The sequence below is a fragment of the Diceros bicornis genome, chromosome 26 (genome assembly GCF_020826845.1).
Source record: "Diceros bicornis minor isolate mBicDic1 chromosome 26, mDicBic1.mat.cur, whole genome shotgun sequence".
In the NCBI taxonomy this organism is placed as follows: domain Eukaryota; kingdom Metazoa; phylum Chordata; class Mammalia; order Perissodactyla; family Rhinocerotidae; genus Diceros; species Diceros bicornis.
The window spans coordinates 3,054,241-3,077,968 of record NC_080765.1 but is presented as its reverse complement, the minus strand read 5'-3'; the positions used below and the strand labels follow the sequence as shown (position 1 = coordinate 3,077,968).

At 48.1% G+C, this 23,728-nt stretch overlaps 1 protein-coding gene across 2 annotated transcripts in view; it reads left to right on the top strand.

The window, feature by feature from the left end:
- Positions 1-10,932: 10,932 nt before the first annotated feature.
- HIP1 (huntingtin interacting protein 1) overlaps positions 10,933-23,728 on the top strand; it is a 141,088-nt gene continuing 128,292 nt past the window's right edge. For both annotated transcript variants that reach the window (XM_058569014.1, XM_058569016.1), the window contains exon 1: positions 10,933-11,087. In XM_058569014.1, the coding sequence (XP_058424997.1) occupies positions 10,968-11,087 (120 nt within the window). In that variant the 5' untranslated portion in view covers positions 10,933-10,967. The remainder of the gene's footprint in view (positions 11,088-23,728) is intronic.

Sequence of the window (23,728 nt, the reverse complement as noted above, 5' to 3'; positions counted from 1 at the left end):
TCTGCTCACTCCTGGCTTGCAGGCTGCATGTCTGGCTTTGGCTTGGGTTCCCATTTTGGCTTAGTTCCTGTCTCTCTGGCTCCTAACTTGACATAGCCCCTGGTTCCAGTTTCAGGTTCTGCCTTAGCTTCTGATTCAACCAGGATAGGCACTCCATTCCAGCTCACCTGCCATGGTGAGGTGTGGGGCACCCCAGACCACTCCTGGCAGGTCTCTGCTGCCCCTTACTGGCCACCACCCTTCTCTCCAAACTACCATGACCCGCCTACATACACACAACACACACACACAAATACACACACTTAACGCTTTGAGTACTGGCATGAACATTTCAAGATCTGGCAAAGCCTTTAGATAAAGTATAAATCATCCCTACATAGCTAAAGAAAAGCTTTCAGTCTTGAAGCCCATACTATGTACCAGCTAGTAATAAGCTGAGAGTGTGTTTTAACCACCATACAAAGCACTTCTTGGGGTGTGTTTTTGTTGTTTCTGTGTTTATCAACTATTATGTTAAAACGTTCTTATTTTCATTTTTTCCATTAAAAGATATACAAAAGCAGTAATCTCCCTCTAAATATAACCCTACCTCCACCCCATAACAACTATTAGCAGCCTGGATTATATCATTTCACCCCCTTTTCTCTGTTCATTCACATACAAAAGCATCTGTACAACTATATGGGAATTTTGTTTGCTGGTTTTTACCAAAGTAGAATCATTCTATACACACCACTTTGCATCTTGCTGCTATTCCACTTGCCAATTTATCCTGGACATCCCTACAGTTCAGTAAATATAGACCTAACTCTATCCTTTTTTCTTATGTATTCACGCACACACATACACACATGTAGAAAGATAGTTTTCATGAATGGGATCCTGTTCTTGTTTAATCCCCCAGATATCTGGGGAAACGTGGCGCTCTCATTCCTCTACTCTAGCACTTGCCTTCTTGTGTAGGACGTGTATCCATGACCAAGCAGTAAACTTATAACCTGATTAGGACTATTCCTCCTCCAGAGTGGGCACTCAACAATGCCTGCTGAATGGATGAAAGCTTGTGTTCCTATCTTCCTGCTTTATGGTTGGGAAAGAGACTCAGAGCATTAAGCAACTTTCCCAAGAACCCACAATGAAAATGCAGTGGAGCAGAGGCTCAGACTCAGATCCCTGTCATTGAAATCCCCTACATGGCCCTCTATGTGGTACCCTTGTGCCTAAGTCATCCTGATCTCTGTGGACAATCCAAAAGCCAAACCAGGTAAACTTTAAAAATGTACACCTGGGGGAGTGACATCAGCATCTTGGGGGGTGAGTTGTTCCTTTTGTCTCTCCTCTCTAAGTTACAACTGAATGGACATTCATTAACCAACAGAGGATTCCCTACACAGCACAACAGGACACCTGAGAGATCCATGCAGCCATACATCTGAAGGTGGGTGGACTGGATCCCCGGGAAGCAGTGGAACTAGGTGAGTGCACTCTTTCTCCTCCCTGGTGGCAGTGACCCAGGTCGCAGATCCTCACACGGCGGCTGGCCTGGTGTGACTGTAAGTGGAGGCGGGGGCAGCCTGGCCTGCATGTGAGTGCTTTTGGAGTGGTAGCCTGGCCAGCAGAGGTGCTCATCATGCTGCAGTGGCCCTGCCTATGGGAATGCTTCCCACTGAGTGGCGGCAGCTTAGCCCCTGCCCCTCTTGCCTAGTGCTGCAGCTCAGCCAGTCCCCTGCTTAGTACAGTGGCCCTGCTTGCATGACAGCAACCCACACACTGAGCACAGAGGCCCGCCAACATGAGCGCAACCTGCCAAGCAGCTGCAGCTAGTGCATGCAAATGCAGAGTAGCCCTACCAGCACAACTACCAGCAGGTGGGATGGGATCAGAAAACACAGCTCCTGCCCCCCCACCAGCAGTGGCAGGTGGAATCTGCAACCTGATATTACCACAAATGCTCCAGCAAAGGATCAATTTATCGAACACCATGAAGAACTACAGTGACAATTCAGAGCAGAAGGAAAATGACAAGTCTCCAGAAACTGATCGTGAAGTCACAGAAGTTTACAATTTAAATGACAGAGAATTCAAAATAGTTGTCATAAAGAAAGTCAACAAGTTACCAAAAAAACTCAGAAGGATAGTTCAATGAGCTCAGGAATAAAATTAATGAGCAGAAGGAGTAATCTACCAAAGACACTGAGGCTCTGGGAAAAAAAAAAAAACACAGAAATTCTGGATATGAAGAACACAATTAATGAAATAAAAAATAATCTAGAAACCATATAAAATAAAGCTGACATTATGGAGGACAGAATTAATGAATTAGAGGATGGAAATATATAAATGCTTCAGGTGGAGGAGGAGAGAGAACCAAGATTTTTAAAAAATGAAGAAATTCTTTGAGAAATATCCAACTCAATTAGGTAAAGCAATATAAAGATTATAGGTATTCCAGAGGGAGAAGAGAGGGAGAAAGGAGCAGAGAGCTTGTCCAAAGAAATAATGGCTGAGAACTTCGCAAACCTGGGGAAAGAACTGGACTTACAAGTACATGAAGCCAATAGAACTCCTAATTACATCAATGCAAAAATAACTTCTCCAATGCATATAATATTAAAACTGGCAAAAGTCAATGACAAAGAAAAAATATTAAGGGTAGCAAGGCAGAAGAAAATAACATACAAAGGAACCTCTATTAGGCTTTCAGCAGATTTCTCAGCAGAAACCTTACAGGCTAGGAGAGAATGGAATGATATATACAAAATACTGAAAGAAAAACTTTCAGCAACAAGAATATTCTATCCAGCAAAACCATCCTTCAGATACGATGGAGAAATAAAAGCTTTCCCAGATAAACAAAAGCTGAGGGAGTTCATTGCCATTAGACCTGCCCTACAAGAATGATGAGGGAAGCCCTCCTACTTGAAACAAAAAAGCAAAGGTTTACAAAGCTTTGAGCAAGGAGATAAATAGACAAACAAAATCAGAAAATTGCAGCTCTCTGTCAGAACAGGTTAGCAAACATTTAATTATAACATAAAAGATAAAGGGAAGAAAAGCATCAAAAATGACTATAAACACTTCAATTTAGTCACAAACTCACAACACAAAAAAGAATAATTTGTGACAACAATAACTCAGAAGGAGAAGAGGAAAGGGATGGAACCTTCTTAGGCTAATGGAGATAAGAGGCTATCAGAAAATAGACTACCTTCTCTGTGATATCTTTTATACAAACCTCATGGTAGCCACTAAACAAAAAATGAGAGCAGAGCCACATATCATAAATAAAGAGAAAACTGAGAAAACCATCACACTGATATAGCAGTCAGAAATACAAGGGGAAAGAAACAATGGAAATATAGAAAACAAGAGATAAAATGGCAGTATTAAGCCTTCATATATCAATAATTGCTCTAAACGTAAATGGACTGAATCCTCCAATCAAAAGTCATAGAGTGTTGGGCAGGCCCCATGGCCTAGTGGATAAGTTCAGTGTGCTCCACTTTGGCGGTCCAGGTTCAGTTCCCAGGTACAGACCTACACCACTTGTCAGTGGCCATGCTGTGGCAGCCACCCACATACAAAATAGAGGAAGATGGGCACAGATGTTAACTCAGGTCGAATCTTCCTCAGCAAAAAAAAAAAAGAAAGAAAAAGAAAAGACACAGAGTGGCTGGATGGATTAGGAAAGAGGACCCAACAATATGCTGCCTCCAGGAAACACAACTTAGCTCTAAAAACAAACATAGGCTCACAGTGAAGGGATGGAAGATGATACTCCAAACAAATGGCAAGCAAAAGAAAGCAGGTGTTGCCATACTTATATCAGACAAAGCAGAATTCAAGATAAAAAAGACAATGAGAGACAAAGAGGAACATATTTAATCATAAAAGAGACATTCCACCAAGAAGACATAACACTTATGAATAAATATGGACCTAACACAGGAGCACCAAAGTATATAATGCAACTACTAACAGACCCAAAGGGAGGAATTGACAGCAACACAATAACAGTAGGGGACCTCCACACCCCACTTACATCAATGGATAGATCATCCAGACAGAATGTCAACAAGGAAATAGTCGCCTTAAATGAAACACTAGACCAGATGGACTTAATAGACGTATATATAGAACATTTCATCCAACAACAGCAGAATACACATTCTTCTCAAGTGCACATGGAACATTCTCAATGACAGACCATATGTTGGGAAACAAGGCAAGCCTTGATAAATTTAGGCAGATTGAAATCATATCAAGCATCTTTTCTGACCACAACGCTATGAAACTAGAAATCAGCTACAAGAAAAAATCTCGTAAAGGCACAAGTATGTGGAGACTAAACAACATGCTACTGAACAGCCATTCAATCAATGAAGAAATCAAGAGAGAAATTAAAAAATACCTGGAGACAAACGAAAATGAAAACACAACATACCAACTCTTATGGGATGCAGTGAAAGCAGTGTTAAGAGGGAAATTTATAGCAATACAGGCCTACCTCAACAAACAAGAAAAATCTCAAATAAGTAATCTTAAACTATACCTAACAGAACTAGAAAAAGAAGAACAAAAAAGCCCAAAGTCAGCAGAAGGAGGGAAATAATAAAAATTAGAGCAGAAATAAATTAAATAGAGACTTAAAAAACAATAAAAAGGATCAATGAAACTAAGAGCTGGTTCCTGGATAAGATAAACAAAATTGACAAATCTTTAGCCAGACTTACAAAGAAAAAAAGAGAGGAAGTGCAAATAAATAAAATTAAAATGAAAGAGAAGAAATTACAATGGATACCACAGAAATATAAGAGATTATAAGAGAATATGAAAAACCATATGCCAACAAATTGGATAATCTAGAAGAAATAGATAAATTCTTAGACTCATACAACCTCCCAGAACTGAATTAAAAAGAAATAGAGGGGCCGGCCCGGTGGCGCAAGCGGTTAAGTGCGCGCACTCCGCTGCGGCGGCCCGGGGTTCGCTGGTTCGGATCCCGGGCGCGCACCGACGCACTGCTTGGTAAGCCATGCTGTGGCGGCGTCCCATATAAAGTGGAGGAAGATGGGCACAGATGTTAGCCCAGGGCCGTCTTCCTCAGCAAAAAAAAAGAGGAGGATTGGCAGATGTTAGCTCAGGGCTGATCTCCGCACAAAAAAAAAAAAATTAAAATTAGTTGCGGGGCCGGCCCGGTGGCGCAAGCGGTTAAGTGCGCGCGCTCCGCTGCGGCGGCCCGGGGTTCGCTGGTTCGGATCCCGGGCGTGCACCGACGCACTGCTTGGTAAGCCATGCTGTGGCGGCGTCCCATATAAAGTGGAGGAAGATAGGCACCGATGTTAGCCCAGGGCCGTCTTCCTCAGCAAACAAAGAGGAGAATTGGCGGATGTTAGCTCAGGGCTGATCTCCTCACAAAAAAAAAAAAAAATTTAAAAAAAAAAAAAAAAAAAAAGAAATAGAGATTCTGAATAGACCAATCACAAGTAAAGAGATAGAAACAGTAAAAACCCTCCGAAAAACAAAAGTTCAGGACCAGATGGCTTCTCTGGAGAATTCTACCAAACATTCAAAGAAGATTTAATACCTATCCTTCTCAAACTATTCCAAAAAATTGAAGAAGACAGAATGCTTCCTAACTCATTCTATTCGGCCAACATTACTCTGATACCAAAACCAGACAAGGACAACACAAAGAAGGAAAATTACAGGCCAATATCATTGATGAACATAGATGCAAAAATCCTCAACAAAATATTGACAAATCGAATACAGCAACACATTAAAAGGATCATATACCATGATCAAGTGGATTTATACCAGGGATGAAGGGATGGTTCAACATCCACAAATCAATCAATGTGATACACCACATTAACAAAACAAGGAATAAAAACCATATGATCATCTCAATAGATGCAGAGAAAGCATCTGACAAGATCCAATATCCATTTATGATAAAAACTGTCAATAAAATGGGACTAGAAGGAAAGTACCTCAACACAATAAAGGCCATATATGACAAACCCACAGCCAACATCATACTCAATGGGGAAAAACTGAAAGCCATCCCTCTGAGAACAGGAACAAGACAAGGGTGCCTACTCTCACCACTCTTATTCAACGTAGTACTGGACGTTTTGGCCAGAGCAATTACGCAAGAAAAAGAAATAAAAGGAATGCAAATTGGAAAGGAAGAAGTGAAACTCTCACTGTTTGCAGATAGCATGTTTCTATACATAGAAAACCCTAAAGAATCCACCAGAAAACTATTAGAAATAAGCAACAACTATAGCAAAGTTGCAGGGTACAAAATCAGCCTACAAAAATAAGTTGCACTTCTATACACTAATAATGAACTAGTAGAAAGAGAAGTTAAGAATACAATCCCTTTTACAATCACAACAAAAAGAATAAAATATCTATGAATAACTTTAATCAGGAAGGTGAAAGACCTATACATGATAACTATAAGACACTATTGAAAGAAATTGAAGAAGACATAAAGAAATGAAAAGATATTCCATGCTCATGGATTGGAAGAGTAAACATCATTAAAATGTCCGTATTACCTAAAGCAATCTACAAATTCAATGCAATCCCAGTCAGAATCCTAATGACATTCTTCACGTAAATAGAACAAAGCATCCTAAAATTTATATGGAACAACAAAAGATCCCAAATAGCCAAAGCAATCCTGAGAAAAAAGAACATAGCTGGAGGCATCACAATCCCTGACTTCAAATACTACAAAGCTATAGTAATCAAAACAGCATGGTACTGGCACAAAAACAGACACACAGATCAATGGAATAGAACTAAAACCACAAGTCTATGGACAGCTACTTTTCGACAAAGGAGTCAAGAACATACAATGGAGAAGGGAAAGTCTCTTCAATAAATGGTGTTGGGAAAACTGGACAGCCACATGCAAAAGAATGAAAGTAGACTATTACCTTACACCATACACAAAAATCAACTCAAAATGGATTAAAGACTTGAATGTAAGAGCTGAAACCATAAAACTTCTAGAAGAAAATGTAGGCAGTATACTCTTTGACATTGGTCTCAGCAGCATATTTTTGAAACCACATCTACTCAGGCAAGGGAAACAAAGGAAAAAATAAACAAATAGGACTACATCAGACTAAAAAGCTTCTGCAAGACAAAGGAAACCATGAACAAAATGAAAAGACAACCCACCAACTGGGAGAAAATATTTACAAATCATATATCCGACAAGGGGTTAATTTCCAAAATATATAAAGAACTCATACAACTCAACTACAACAACAACAAAACAACCTGATCAAAAAACGGGCAGAGGATATGAACAGACATTTTTCCAAAGAAGATACACAGATGGCCAATAGGCACGTGAAAAGATGTTCAACATCACTAATTATTAGGGAAATGCAAATCAAAACTACAATGAGATAACACCTCATACCCAACAGAATGGCTATAACTAACAAGACAAGAAATAACAAACATTGGAGAGGGTGTGGAGAAAAGAGAACCCTCATACACTGCTGGTGGGAATGCAAACTGGTGCTGCCACTATGGAAAACAGTATGGAGATTTCTCAAAAAGTTAAAAATAGAAATACCATATGATCCAGGTATCCCACTACTGGGTATTTATTCAAAGAACATGAAATCAACAATACAAAGAGATCCATGCAGCTCTATGTTCATTGCAGTGTTATTCACAACAGCCAAGATGTGGAAGCAACCCAAGTGCCTATCAACTGTTAAATGGATACAGAAGATGTGGTATATATATACAATGGAATACTACTCAGCCATAAAAAAAGACCAAACGGTCTCATTTGCAACAACATGGATGGACCATGAGGGTATTATGTTAAGTGAAATAAGCCAGGCAGAGAAAGACAAATACCATATGATTTCAATCATATGTGGAAGATAAACACATGGATAAAGAGAACAGATTAGTGGTTACCAGAGGGGAAGAGGGTAGGGTGGTGGGCAAAAGGGGTAAAGGGGCACACATGTATGGTGACAGATAAAAACTAGACTCTTGGTGGTGAGCACGATGCAGTCTATACAGAGACTGATATATAATAATGTACACCTGAAATTACACAATGTTATAAACCAATATGACCTCAATAGAATAATTTTAAAAAATGTATACCTGGCATAATCTAAATACAAGTCCTTTTTTGGATGAATGTTTTGGAAATATCTTTCCCAGTCTGTGCCTTCCTTTTCATTTTCATAGCATTCTTTCGAAGAGCAAAGAGAAGTCCTATTTATTGATTTTTCCCTCTTTTATACTTCATGCTTTGGGTGTTGTATTTGAGAAACCTTTCCCAAACCCAAGGTCACTAAGATTTTCTCTTATAAGTTTTATAGTATTAGTTTTTACACTTTGGTCTATGATCCATTTTCAGTTAGTTTTTGTATATGGTGTGAGGAAAAGATTGAGGTTCTTTTTTTTTTTTGGCACATGAATATCCAATTGTTCTAGCACCATTTGCTGAAAAGATTATCTTTCTTCCATTGCATTGCCTGCACCTTTGTGGAAAATCACTTGACTATATATCTGTGGGTCTGTCTCTGTGGGTTTCCCAGAGATCAGGATTCCACGTCTGAAAACCGGGCATCCTGAGAAGGCATAAGACAAATGGTCCCTAAATTGCTGGGAGAGATGTAAGAGCTGAAAGAAGCTAGCAGAGTCCTGTAGTTTACATCCTGGAGGAGGGTTTCTCTCAACCCTTGGCAAAGGGTTTTGCTGCTGCAGCAAGTGAGAAATCCTTATTTTTCTTTATTGCTGAGTTTCACAGAGGTAACTAGCTTGAGTCTTTCTCCACAGGGTGTCTCCAAACCACAAATTCCTGATTCCTACTGGGGTTTATTCTAATAAGGAGTAGGCTGATCCCTTAATCCCTGTTTAAAGGGCCCCTGTTTATTGCAGCTATAAACTCTGGGCAAAGGATCATAAATCACTCTTTAGTTGGGTCCAGAGCATGAGGTGGGGGCAGGACTAAGAATGGGCACACAGAGGTAATATTATGATGAACCCTGTCTGTTTTCCCTGTAGGTATAGTCCTGTGAGCTCCTGGGCTGGGAACTTCCAAGGGCTGCTCCAGATCCAGCCTCCACTCGGCTCTGTGCCTGGAAGGAGGGGTGGGGGTAGTACTAACGGATCGTCCTTGCCCTCCTTCCCCCTGGGTTCGGCCAATGGGAGGCACTAGTAGGAAATCAGAGGACGGGAGGGATAGAGAGAGATTGGGCTCTTCCAGTGACTGGGTTTCTACCTAAAGCCACGGCTCTTGTCGGGTGCCTCCTCTCCCAAGACTAGAGCTCGCACCTGGTTCCGGTAAGCGCCCTCCCCGTGTCCCTTCAGGGCTAGGGCTGGTAACAGCTTCCCACTGTTCTATCCCCGGGTGCTTCACCCTCCCTGGCTGATCCCCTTATTCCAGGTTACAATTTTGCACATAGTTCCTTTCTCAATTCAATTAGCCCTTCCAGGGTGCAATCCCTCCCCCGCTGCTGCTCCGACTCATACAACATCACAGCCCCTAAACACCCCGAAACGCGGCCCTCAGTTCCAGTAATGGTGAAACCAGTGTGCTTGCTATGCAAATGAAGTCTCAAGGCAATTTCCCCTCCATCACATTGCCACCCTTCAATCCTTCCTCTCCAGAAGTTCCGGCCCCACCGCTGCCTCCTCCCTCCGCCTATTTCCCTTTGTCTGGGCCTCCTCACAGAACCGCCCACAGGAGGAAACTTTCTCCTCTCCATTCCGGGGTAGGCCCTCTCGGTCTCTCACGTACTGCTGGAGTCTCCCCGAAGAGTCCCTCCCTGCCCTTTCGCCCCGCAATGCCGTCCACACAATGCCAGCCCGGCAAAGCGCAGGTCTGTGCAAAAGCCTGCAGTAGCTCCGTAGCGCCTGCAAAGGCCCGCCCCCTCTTTCACTTCTGTGTTGAATGTGTGAACTTTTATAAAAAGCTCTTAGTTTAAATATTTTTAATGCCTTTCTTTGAGTTTCAAAGCATTTTTTTAACATGAAAATTTAATGGAAAACGTCTAACTTTCTTCAGCATCTCCGCTAGGGATCACACTTCCCTCCAGCTGACATCTGAGCAGGATGGGAGGGGTAGCCCGGAGCCGTGGATAAACAAAGTATCCACAGGGGTTTCCACCAACGAACACGTTCTGGCCGGGTCAAGATGATGTAGGGTTTGGAAAGAAGATGCCAGGAGGTTCCCACTGACCCGGCCCAGCGCTCCCGGGTGTGTGAGGATTACAAAGCGGATGGACAGGGACTCAGCGCAGGGTCAGGCTGAGGGAGGAGGCAGGTGAGCTGGGTAGGGGGCCGCCACCCACGGCGCCAGGTCGGGCAGACGCTGGCCCTTCCTACGGGAGCCGGGCCTGGGCGCAGCGCTTCCCGGGGCTCCGGCCGCCGAGCCGGTCCATCCCGCCCTCTCTCGTCCCCGACCCGAAAAGCGTAGACAGGCCATTCCCGGGCGGGTCCGGGTCCCCCGCGGGAGGCCCGACTCCGCGGCCAGCGTGACCCTCGCGCACCGCGCCGGGACCTCGCAGCGCCCCCGGCAGCAGCAGCGCGTGGCTCGCGGGGAAGCGCCGGGCGCGGGCGGGCGCGGTGGCAGGGGCGGCGAGGGCAGGTCAGGGCAGCCCTAGGCCCCACCCCCGCAGGGGGCCGCGGACCGGTGATGGACAGGCCTCCGGGCCGGTCGCTGCGCGCCTCGCGGTCCCGAGGGCCCAGCCGGGCGGAGCGCGCCGCGGGGCGGGGCGGGGCGGGGCGGGGGCGGGGGCGTCTCTGGGAGGGGCGGGGCCTAGGGAGAGTAGCGGCGCTCCCAGCCAATGGGAGGCAGGGGCCGTCCCGTTAGCGCCGGATCCCAGCGGGTGGGGCGGGCCGGGCGGCTCCGTGGGGATCCCGGGGCGGCCGAGGGCCGCGACTCGGATCCGCGCGGCGACATGGACCGGATGGCCAGTTCCATGAAGCAGGTGCCCAACCCCCTGCCCAAGGTGCTGAGTCGGCGCGGGGCGGGCGCGGGGGTGGAGGCGGCCGAACGGGAGAGCTTCGAGCGGACTCAGGTGAGGACCGGGGGACCGCGGGGCTTGCACGGCTAGGGCACCCCGAGAGATGCAGCGTCCGGGAGGGGCTTTGAAGGGAGTAAGGGTCTTGCAGGCCCAAGGGAGGACGGGGCAGGGGGGCCGAGAGAGGGAGCCTCTGGCGCGCAGGTCGAGGCGATCCCGGGAAGGTCGGGGACCCGGGCATCCCAGCTGGTCTGGGGAAAAGGGCAGGGCGGCCCCGAGGAACGGCACGATCCGGGCGGCCCGGCCCAGGGTGGCTGGTCCCGGCGGCACAGGGCAGGTGAGAGGGGAAGGCACCGAAAAGGGACCGAATGGAAGGGGAAGCGTACTGGGGGGCCGCTCGGAGACGCAAGTGTGGCGGCGGAGAGTGGGGCGCTGGTTTGGGGATGTGAAGGATGGGGAGCCCTTTTCTCCCCTCGCGATCGCTTCTCGGTTGCACTGGCATCCCCCCACCCCGAGCACCGCCTTCCCGGTGCCTCTTGCTTGGCACACAGCATCCCAGCTGTCGGCCTCCCCGGGCCGGGCCAAAGGGGTCTGAGCGGTGAGAAGGAATGTAGGAATGCGAAGTGTGGACGAGCTTGGAAAATGACTGGGGACTGGAGGAGGGGGCCGGCCAGGGGCAGGAATTGACGCGCTTGGCCCCACCGTCCGCCACTGGTCAGGACGGGCTGCCCAGAGGTGCCGGGAGCCCCAACTTGGGGTTTTGGTTTCATCCCCCAAGATATGCCTGACGGCTAATAGGCAGACTGCCCTGTTTGTCCAGCCAGGGCTGGGGGCCAAAATTCCTCAGTGTCATCAACAAAAAGCCACAATCCATTTTTACCTCAGAGTTTTAATGCCTGGTGTATTGATTTGACTGAATAAAGCTGACATGTTTCTGGTGTTCATCAGCTCTTTGTATGCAAAGTTCATTTTAAATGGCATAGCACTTCTCTTAATTCTAGTGCCCAGGTCATGGGGGCAGGCTCGTTCTCTGCTCTCGCTCTCAGAGTGGGACCTTTGGAGACCCTGCTGGGCCACCACTGCCAGCGCTGGTTCCCCTGCTGCGTTCTCCTTCTTCCCCCAAACACAGTACCACGTGAGGGAAGGGCTTTGGGGTTTTGGATAGGAAAGACTGTGAGGACCCGAGTGTTCTAAATATGGAGCTTACGGAGGATAAAGCTTTTCACCCCCAGGGAACTTCATCCTCTTCTTTCCAGGTGCCTGTGGCCCATCTGGTTACAAGGGTGTCTGGGTGATGTAAAGTGGGGAGTGTTCTCTCCCTGGATCATCCTACTCCAGGCAGGATGGGAGAGATGGCCTTTCACTTCTGCCTCCCAGGGTCCAGCTGGGTTTGAGGCTTATTCTCTGGCTTTGTGGCCTGGACCACTGAAAAGAAGGAAGCTTTCCTTCTGCCTGTCCACCACGGGTGTTACTGCCTCGACTAGCTGCCTGGTCACACGAGGCTTCTTGCTCCAGAAAACAGTGTGAATGTTCTTCTTTTTTTAATGGAAAAGAAAAATAAATAGGTGTTATTTTATAACCCATTCCTTCTAGAGTCTCAAATAAGTAAAAACTGGAGCAATAGAGAAATACACATAAAGCTTTGACCCATTGTAGTGATGGAAATTAGGTTTGTGACAGTTTCCACTCATGACTGGCATATCCCCTCACTATCCAGGGATAGCTGAACAAGGAGAGTCTAGGTCAGTGTTTTCCAGTGTTTTGCTTTCTGTGGGACACTTGTAATTGGCCAGATTTGATCTAGTGGCTTGTGTGTGGGGGGGGTGAGGAGGTAAACTGGATCAGGAAAAGACAGTGTTTCTATTGTTGACACTGTTAGAGGGTAGAAGAGTGAAGAAAAAGAAAAGAGAACCATCCTGAAACTTAGCTTTAGTCAACCTGCAAAAATTTAGTTTAATGACTATCTATCAAATGTATTATAAGATATAAAAATGAGTTAGAAAATTTTAATGAGGTAAGAGACCATGAGAGTCAGCCAAGGTAGAATGATAATTGTAACTAATTATTAGGTTTGGCACTGTTCTAATTACTTTATTGTTTTACCTTCTTTAATCTCCACAAGGACTGATGAGGTGGGTGTCAGCCACATTTTACTTTAAGAAACTAGAGGCACAGAGAGGTTAAGTGACTTGCCCAAGGTCACACAGCTGGAAGTGGTCCCAACCTTTAACCACTGTCTGTCTTGTGTTGCCTCTGAGTGTTGGGCAGAGCACTGGCATTGGAGTTGGAAGAGGTTGGTGAGTTTTACAGCTGGGCACGTGGATAGGCTGAGTAGCCTCAGGCAAATTGTCTAACCTTTTTTTTTTTTTATAATTTTATTTTATTTATGTTTTTCCCCCAAAGCCCCAGTAGATAGTTGTATGTCATAGTTGCACATCCTTCTAGTTGCTGTATGTGGGACGCGGCCTCAGCATGGCCGGAGAAGCGGTGCGTCGGTGCAGGCCCGGGAGCCCAACCCGGGCCGCCAGCAGCGGAGCGCATGCACTTACCCGCTAAGCCACAGGGGCCGGCCCTGTCTAACCTTTCTAAGCCTCAGTTTCCTTATTGTAAAATAAAGATAATACTCACCTGGCAGGTTTATTGTGGGAATTAAATAATAGACGTGAAGGCATTTTGTAAACTGTGGAGCACTATTTCAATGATGATTGCTGTAACGTGATTGGGGAGCTGAGACCTAAGAAGGCACAGGTGTGGGTAATCGTGCAGCCTCTGACTAACTCCAGTCAAGGGCCAGGAGTGTCCCTAGGTAACGGGATAATTACCAGGAGGTTGGAGCCCTCACCCCAGGACTGCGCCCCCCCCCCCTGAGGGCAACGTGTCTGGTTCTGGCGTGTGTGCCCCACACCTGAGGCTTGTGTTATGGGAACTGGCTGGTCGAGGGGAGGAAGTGACTGCTCAGTTCCATCCGGGAAGCCCTGGCCTGGGTGTCGCTCAGCCCTGGGCTACAGGGGACATCTGTCGTTACCTGACGTTTTCCCTAGTGGCCACATTCCCTCCCGATGCAGCCTTGTCTCCTGCACCCTGGGTCAGGAGCCCTGCCTGTGCCCTGCAAGGACTCGGATCTCTCTGCCTTCCTTCTGCTCAGGCCGGTGTCCCGGCTGCCTGTGCCCTCAGACCAGCTTGTCTCCTCACTCCTGCCAGTCTCTTCTGGGAAGCCTTCCCTCCTCAACAATCCTGGCATCATCCTCACACTTCACACGGCCCTTGTTCCAGCCAGAGTGGGGACCCCAGACCCGCCTACCACAAGCCCCATCTCCAACCAGACCCCTGGTGTGTCCCCTACCCTGCCCGTCACAAGCAACCTTCAGGCTCTAGGGAGATGAACAGTAGTTCTCGCCCTCAAAAAAGATGCTGTAATAATGACACCTTGCCTGGAGCACTTTACAGTTTATAAAGCCTGTTTGGCCATCATGGAGGCTGCATGGGGGCGGGGTATTTTTATGGATGAGAGCTGGTAACTTGTGCAGGACCACTGGTTGGTGAGTGGAAGGGTCGGGATTCAGATCTTGGGCCCCTGCCACCACACTGTCCTCATGTCGGCCAAGACGGCAATTCTGGAATGAACCAGGAGGGCTGCCACTTGCAAACAAAATCCCTGTCTGTATTTCCTTAGCTGGAAATGGTTTTTTCTGTGGTCTGTTTATTTTTTTGGCATTCATTTAGAGAGCATAGACCGTGGAGGGGACACAGAGATGAGGAAGATCAAGAGACCAGCCCCACAGGGGCTCTTGAGTCAGCAGGGAGGTGGACTGGCCACTGTGGGGCTCCTCTGTGGGGAGGACGGAGGAAGGACCTGCAGCTCTGGCGTCGTGGGAGCTGTCAGCAGTGCCGGGCCTACTCACTCAGAGCCTGCATTTCAACCAGACCCCGGGTCGTGCTGTGCACACCGAGGTTTTAGCAGCCCTGCTCGGTGGCAGGTGAATGCTGGGATCAGAGGATGGGGCTCTGGACACACAGAGCAGCCCTTAGAGAGCCACAGTCTCTTTGGGTGGAGCCCACAACAGAGTACAAGATCCTAATGAATCATGTGCTGGGAAGAGCCAGGAGACTCAGGTTCTAGAGAGGAGGAGACAGAAACATATTTATTGAGGGCCTGCTGGGCACTAGGAACATGTTAGGTGATTTCTTTTCATTATCCTATTTAATAGCTTAGGCTCCGAGAGGCCAAGTGACTTGTCTAAGGTCACACAGCAAGTCAACAGAGAAGTCAGGGCTTCAAAATCGGATGGCCATGTCCTCTTCTCCATGTTTAAGTCAGGGGCTCTTTCCACCATCTTGCTCATGCTCTTCATCAGATGCTCAGCCTTCGATTCACCAGCTGAAAAATTTTCGGCTTGGACCAGAGGGATCAGTGGTTCTTGACCCTGGCTGCACAGGAATGGCTTCTAAGATAACAGGTACTGCACCCCCCGTCCCCTGTTTGCCCTCTTAGTTGGTATTGAAAATGTAGGAAGGACCCTAAGCTTTCTTTGGGTCTGTGGTTTTGTACTCTTTTGGTTTCCTCCCACTAATACCAGTGAGAATAGCCAACATTTACCGCACTTACTATGTATAAGCGGTGAAGGCCTCACACAAGCCACCCCTCTCAGTTCCTGCAACAAACTTACGAATTATAATCCCTGTTTTATAGATGAGGAAATTGAGGCTTAGGGAAGTTAATAACTAGCTCAAGGTTCTAAAGTAAGTAAGTGTCAGCGCTGGGGCTCAAACCCAGGAACGCCAGCCCCGGAGCCTGGCTTTTCACGATTGGCATCCCTGTGTCACTGCTGGCCCATCCGGCTCTCTTCCTCCTTCCTCTTCATAATGACTGGGGTCCCCCAGGGGCTGTCCTCATCCCACTTCTTTTTTACCTCCTGTTCACTTCCTCTGCCCTCACTTCCGCCTGCTAGTTTCTGCTCTCACCTCCATGACGCCAGCTCCCCACATCTGCCTCCTGACTTCCCAGCCCCTGTGACCACTTCCCATTGGGCATCTGCCCCAGGTAAGCCATACATGCCCCAGACTCAGCGTGGGCCTCCCCGGCTTCTGAATGCCTGTGTCCAGTCCCCACTGGTCCCCGTCATCTCCCTGGCGTCAGTTAGTTCTGAGTCCTCCCTCCCTTTTTCCCTCACAGCCACATTCTGTTCTGCGATGTTTCTCTTTGCTTCTCCCTGTTCCTGCCCTTACTGCCTCTTGCCTGCGTCGTCGTAATCCCATCCTCCCTGCCCCTAAATAGCCTGGTGCCAGATGGATTGTCTGTAAAGCCCAGCACTGCTTCTATAGCTCCCTTTTTTCAAGAACCTTTGCTGGCTCCCTAGAGGCCCTGCATGATGGGCGCCATCAGGGTCCCTAGTCCCTATCCTTTTCAGTCCCTAGCTTAGGCTGCATCCCCCACTGGACAGCCTCTCAGTCTGGTTCCCACTAGGCCATGTATGGATTCAAGTGAGCAGGGGCCCTTAGCTCCTGTTTGTCTCTCCCCCGTCCCGGGATGTCCAAGCCCACGTCCTGGCTTCCCTTCCAGACTGTGAGCTCCTAGGGGCAGGGGCAGGGTCTCAGGGCCGAGGGGCCTGTGCATGAGGCAGGCACTGGGGCCTGTTTGCCCATGTGAGAATGTGCAGCAGTCAGAGGATCTGCGGGCAGGCCCCTGCTTGCAGAGCTCTTCTTTGTACATTTTGGAGCTTCTCCTTCTGTCTCCTTTGATTTCTCCAATAATGAATTCTTACTGAGTGCCTGCCCCGTGTGCCAGGCCTGTGCACCAGGCACCCTGGCAGCCCCTGCCCAGCTCCCAAGAGTGAGGCTGGAGAACCCAGTTAGGAGAGAGTCTGCAGAGTCTAGAACCAGAACTAGGGCTCCAAGTCCATTATGCGAATTTCTGTAAAGTTCAGAACACTGTATTAGCATTCCCAAAATGTGGTCGTGGACTCCCCAGGGCTGATTTCTGCTTTGGTTGGGACCTTTCTGAGCTGGAAGATATTACCGTGAAGGGAGAGGGACTGGCCTAGTGTCCCAGTCACCTGGATGTGGCTGATGGCAGTGACCTGTGCATGTGCTGGGGTCTGCAGCAGGGCATGAGGGATGTTAGGATAAGTGCAGAGTAATAGGAGAGCACTCCTCAGAGAGGGAAAACCGAGGAGGCTGGAAAAGATTTCTGAGGGTCCTTCCAGGTCTTGAATACTTTAGCTTATAAAACTCCTCTAAGCAGGCTTTCACACTGTGCAGTCAGGACACGCATTTCTTCTGAGCTCTCAACTACTCCCTTGAAAAGAGTTCCCAAGGGCCCCAAGTGTGAGGGATGAGGCCCTGGTCCAGTGACGCGGGGCTTATGAAAGGATGGTGCTGTACCTTAGGGAGGGATGGGGCGTGTCTGTGTGGCCCAGCAGAGCAGATTCCCAGCCCCACTTGGGCACTGAAAGGTTTCCTTGCCTGCAAGGCACTGATGAGGACCGTTTTGCACTCCCCATCCATCAACCCACTTATTCCACTACCTCAGGACAAATTAAGGAGACCTGGGTGGGGCGCGGGGCGCAGCCTGGTGCGGTGGTTCGGCGGGCCGGCAGCCAGTGCTTCTGCATCCAGGAAGGTTGATGGCCTGGAGAGATGCCCACCTAGGAAAGGGAACTTGTCAGCCCTACCTCCTGGCAGGGTGGGGGCTGCTTCCTGTTTTCCTGCCTGACCAGGCAGGGAGGAGGCCTGTTCCCAGCTGTGGGCAGAACAGTCTGACACCATGAAGAGAAGGATGGGGTTTAAGGTGTCCTCTGGCTTAGACAGTGGAAGAGAGCACGGGGATTTTCTTGGGTCTGAAAGGTCGCTGCTGCCGCCTCTGCTGTTAGTGCTGTGAGACAGCTCAGGAAGCTGGTCGCGGCCATTCAGGAAGCCAATGTGGCCGAATTTTCCTGGTGTAACAACAGCCAACACTGTTTGCAGTTTATAAAGCACGTTTATGCATAACCCCTTTTACGCCACAGAACAATTGTGCAATAGGTGACTATGGTCAGTTTTCAAGCGTGGACACTGAGGCTCAGAGAGCTTAAGTGACTTGCCTAAGGGCATTCAGGAAGTGGCCCAGCCAAGGCTTGAACCTGGTGGGTCTGATCTCAAATTGTGTCCTTTCCTTTCCATATCTCCCTTCAAAGCTGAAGCCTGGTCTGGGGCTGGTAACTTAGAAGAGCTACAGAAATTTTTGTTTCTAAGTCTTTTTCAATTGATTTATTTGGACAGGTATTTGAAATTCCTCCCAGAAAATTTTTGCAACATACATAAACGTTGAAGGGCCTGTATCCAGAATATGTAAAAAACTTACACGTAAAAGAAAAAAAAGGACAAACTAATAGAAAAATAGGCAGGAGGAACATCACAAAAGAGGATAAATGAATGGTCAATACACATATGAAAAGGTGTGCAACTTCATTAGTATTCAGGGAAATGCAAGTTAAAATGACAATGAGATACCAGTATATGCCCATCAGTATGGCTGAAATAAAAGTGAAAAAAAAAACCTGACAGTGCCAAGTATTGGCAAGGATGTGAAGCGGTGAAAATGCTCGTGCAGTGCTGATGGGGCTGCACACTGTGTAGCCGCATTGGAAAACAGTCTGGTATTATCCTAGGATTGAAGATCTGCCTACTCAATGACCCAGCAATTCCACTGCCAGCCATATACCCCACAGAAATGCATAGACATGCACCAGAAGATATTTACAAGAATATTCATAATCATAGATTTTTTTTATAATTTTATTTATTTATTTTTTCCCCCAAAGCCCCAGTAGATAGTTGCATGTCATAGCTGCACATCCTTCTAGTTGCTGTATGTGGGACGCGGCCTCAGCATGGCCGGAGAAGCAGTGCGTCGGTGTGCGCCCGGGATCCGAACCCAGGCCGCCAGCAGCGGAGCGCACGCACTTAACTGCTAAGCCACGGGGCCGGCCCCTTTAATCATATTTTGTAATGACCCCAAACTGGAAACAATCCAAAAGGCCATCGACAGTAGGTGGATGAATAAATTGTGATATAGTCTCTCCATGAAATACTATACAAGGAAAATGAATAAACTTAGTTACATTCACAACATAGGTGAATCTCACAAATATAATGTTGAATGAAAAGGCAGACCCAAAAGGACACTTTCTGTATGCTTCCATTTATATTAAAACAGGCAAAGCAAAACTGAGATTTAGGGGTGCTTGCTTAGATGGTAAAACTGTAAAGAAACAAGAGTGATTACCATAAAAGTTGAGATGAAGATTCTCATTGGGTGCAGGGGAGGTCAGTGATTGGGAGGGTGGGCAATGGGAATTGCTGAAGTCCTGCCATGAATCTGTTTATTGGCCTGGTGGTTGGTGATAACCCGTTAAGCTGTACATTTTGGTTTTGTGTAGTTTTGTGCACTTATATTTCAAAATAAAAAAAACAGAAAAAAACCACCTCTTCCCAGGGAGTAGGAGACAGTATCTTGAGGAGGCTAAGAACCTGCCACTGACATAGCCAGCCACCCCCTGAGAGCTCTCCCAAACACTATCCCCTGTGAAGGCCTCCTGATGCTGGCCTGGCACTGGGAAGCTTCTGGTATATGAATCGTGCATGTACAAGTGGCTTATTCCGAGCATGCTCTGACATGCAGCTGTGACGTGGAGACCTATCCTTAGCCCACACTTAGCATGTTGCCCTGGGTTCCATTCATTTGCGTCTTGTGTCTCTTTCCCTAGAGGCGGACGGGCCCTCTGTTCCTCACGCATCTTTGAGCGAGTTGCTCAGTGTCTAGCAGAGGGCTTTGCACCAGCTAAGGCTCAGGATGTCTGTTAAATACAAAATAGATGAGGTGATGAAAAGTTCTCCTAGGAGAGAATGAGAGAAGAAAGTGTGTCCCCAGGCTCAAAAGAAGCATGTTTGAATAAAACCAAAGAGCTGGGTGGTAGACTTTGGACACGTAACCTCACGCTGGGCCCCTGTTCCAAAGGTTTAGATCAAGTCTTGCAGGATGAGCCACTTCGAGAATGTGGAGCTTGGGGCCTGTCACCGGGAACATGGCAGCAACACTGACCTTCTAACTGTGGTTCTTTGGGACTCTGTCTGGCTGTGTGGTCCCTGGGCCAGCCCACGATGACAGCTCTAGGTTAGGCGGTTCCTGCTGCTTCTTATGTCTTACTCGCCTGTCATGTGTCCCCTCTCCCGTATTGGCTGAAAGCAAATGCCTTCTCTGTTTGGTTTTCCTTGGATGTGTCTCGACTGATGCTGTATTCTTCCCTCCGTTTTTTATAATCCTTCCGAAAGAGCTGCACAGGCATGAGCTGTGCAGTTTCTTCTCTGAGCAAGATCCAGGGCAACTTCCCTGGGAGTAACAGGTCAGCCCAGGGCTCTACCTCTCTGGGCTCAGAACACGGTAGGCATTCCAAAAACATATGTGGCGTCCCTTATTCATCTTTGTAACTTCAGTTTCCTGGTGCAGTGTGTGGCCCCGAGCGACTCTTGGTAGGGTTTGTGGGATGAAGGATAAAATCCTTGAACGAAGGACTGAGTGAGCATCAGTCGTCTTTGGTCCCAGTTCTGAACTGTGAACCCAACTGAGCAAACACTGAATCTGGGTTCACATGGGCACGACTGGAGCAGCAGGAGGGCCCCTGAAGAGACCAGCTCTTGGACACAACTGTGGGGGTTCTTGGGGACTTCCTATTGAGTGTCAACTCCCTGTCTCATGCCTGGAAGTGACTTGACATCTCCTGCTTCCCTTAAGATCCTCATCCCAGGATGGGCCCTCCCTGTACAGTCTGGGCCCATTGCTGCTGGTAACAAAAACCCGACACACCTAAATCTGAACTCCATCTCCTGCCGCGAACTTGCTCATTCTCCTTTGTTCTCAGTTTTGAGAATCTTAGTTTATAAACCATCCCTGGCTGTTCAAGCAGAAATTGTCTCAGTCGTCTCTGACACCCCACTTTCCTGCACCCCTGCAGCCGGTCACAGAGTCCTACTGTTTCTGTCTCCTTGATTGCTCTCTGTTGTGCTCCCACTTCCCCACCCACTGCCTCCGCCTTAGTTCAGGCCTTCGTCTCAGGCCTGAACTAGTTATTGCACGGCCCAATTGGCCTTCCTGCCCCCAGTCTCTACCCTTGTGAGATTTACCCTCTCCTTAGCTGTATATCACTCCATGTTTTACAAACCTCTGTTTCTTATGCACCACTCTGAGCCGTTGGCATGGCACGAGCCAACTTGACCAGCCTTCATGTCCTCCCTTCCCCTCCCCTGTAGCCCACCCACCAGCTCCTGAGCGCTCTCCCAGCACGGCCCACTGCTTCATGCCTCTGTGTTTTTCCAGGTGGCACCATTCTTTTCTGCCTAGAACGCCTCTCCCACTTTATGCCCTGCCCAACTCTTCTTCATCCTTGAAGTCCCATCTCCGATGGCCCCTCCCCGGGAAGTTTCCCCACACTCTTCCAGGCAGATTTATTTGGTGGTATTCCTGTGTGTTTCCGTGTGAACGTGTTTATCTGGGTGTCTGTCCCATAGTGGACTCTGAGCTTCCCTGTAGCTTAGCCTTCTTTGTGGGCCTCTCCACCCCCAGCACGGCACTTGGCACTCGGTAGGACCTCAATAAATGTTTGTTGAATGAACTAATGATGCATATTAAGGATCTGATTGCATTTGGTTGTTGCTATAACAGAAAATGGAATAGGCCCAGTTCCCACTCCAAGGCAGGCACCCAACACTGAGGCGAAGGTATGTGATCTGTGACACGTTGGACTAAAGCAAAAGTTTTGGTAACACTGGTAGGATAAAGGTGAGTGTGTTTTAGGAGTGGAGAATTCAGTGGGAGGGACGTATTCGCAGAGAGAGGCTTCCGTGTCCAGTCATGGTACACCCAGAGCCAGTGGACTGGGAGCCAGTATTCCTGATTTATGCTCCACAGGTGGGCTGATGGGTGTTCCTTCTGCGGCTCAGAAGCGTGCAGTAGGATGTGGTAGGCAGAATAACGCACCACCCACACCCCCAACCCACCAACATATCCCCTTGTGAATGTTATGTTACGTGGTAAGAGGGACTTTGTGGATGTAATGAGGGACCTTAAGATAGGGACCATAGCCTGGATTATCCGGGTGGACCCAATCAAATTGCACAGGCCCTTAAAAGCGGGGAACCCTCTCTGCCGCAGGCGGTGGAAAGATGCGGCAGAGATTCCAAGTGTGAGAAGGGTTGAGCATGCCTTTGCTGGCTCTGAGATGTGGGGTCCATGTGCAAGAACCCAAGGGAGGCCTCTAGGAGCTAACGGTGGCCCCTGGCTGGCAGCCAGCAAGCATATGGGGACCTCAGGTCTTGAGCTGTGAGGAATTGAATTCTGCCAACAACCGGAATGAGCTTGGACTTGAATTCTTCCTAGACCTTCCAGTAAGGAATGCAGCCCTGCTGACACCTTGATTTTAGCCCAGTGAGACCCCGTTGGCCTTCTGACCTCCGAACTCTGAGCTGATAAATGGGTGTTGTTTTAAGCTGCTAAATGTGTGGTCATTTGTTGTGGCAGTGATAAAGCGTGGTACAGGGTGATAACAGGTAACTCGTGCTCCAGGGCAAGAAGGCCAAGTGGAGCCCGTGCCTCGCTGCACAGACAGGCCACCCTTTTTTTTTTTTTTTTTAAGATTTTATTTATTTATTTATTTCCCCCAAAGCCCCAGTAGATAGCTGTATGTCATAGCTGCACATCCCTCTAGTTGCTGTATGTGGGACGTGGCCTCAGCATGGCCGGAGAAGCGGTGCGTCGGTGCGCGCCTGGGATCCGAACCCGGGCCGCCAGCAGCGGAGCACGTGCGCTTAACCGCTAAGCCCGGGGCCGCAGGCCACCCTCTTAAATCTAGAGGGACACTCGCTATTTCATCCATGCTTATTGTGGCCGTAGATGAAGCACTGGACTTCCACACTTGGCTCTTACAGAAGTTTTCTCCTGGAAAAACAATCCAGCAGCCTGTTCAAAACATTCTTTCCTGCTGGGCCATGGCGTTCTTTGGTGCAATTCCAAGTTTGAGGATCACAGATATAATTTACTTAACCTTAAAAAGTTTGTTTTTGATCAAGTGCTGGGCTGTCTATTAAAAGAGGCGGGTGGGAAATCCCAGTGTTACTATAGGATCATGACGGTGGCTCTGCTAGAAAGAGGGCTGACAGAGTCAGGAAGCAGAGGTGGGAATAAATGAGTGGCTTCCCTCAGGGTGGGCCTGCTGTGTCCTGATGCCTGCTCGGGCTCAGATGGTGGTCTGGAATGTCCCCGTACTCCTGGGCTTAGCTGCAGAGCAGCCTGGAGCTCCCCGGGCGCTGGGTTAAGAATCTGGAAGCTGCTTCTCCTGGCTCTGATTCTCTCTGCTCTGCTGGGGCCCCTCCCCTTCACAGGTCTTTAGTCAGGGTCTGTGCAGTGAGGGGACTGGACGAGATTGCCCCAGAGGCATAGAGCATTGCTGATTGCCTGGAAGTGCAGTCCCTGAAGTAGCAGCCCTGTCGGAGTTGACTGCCTCTTGGCCACACCTGGCCCTTGTTACAGCAACTTTGCTGTCCCGATTCTCAACTTTGACACTGAATTCTGTTTGGCTTTCCCTCTCTATGACACACTTCCTCTTGGCTGGCTTAATTTTGGCTGGACTTAATTTTAATGGATAACTTCTGCGTTAGTGACATGGGCC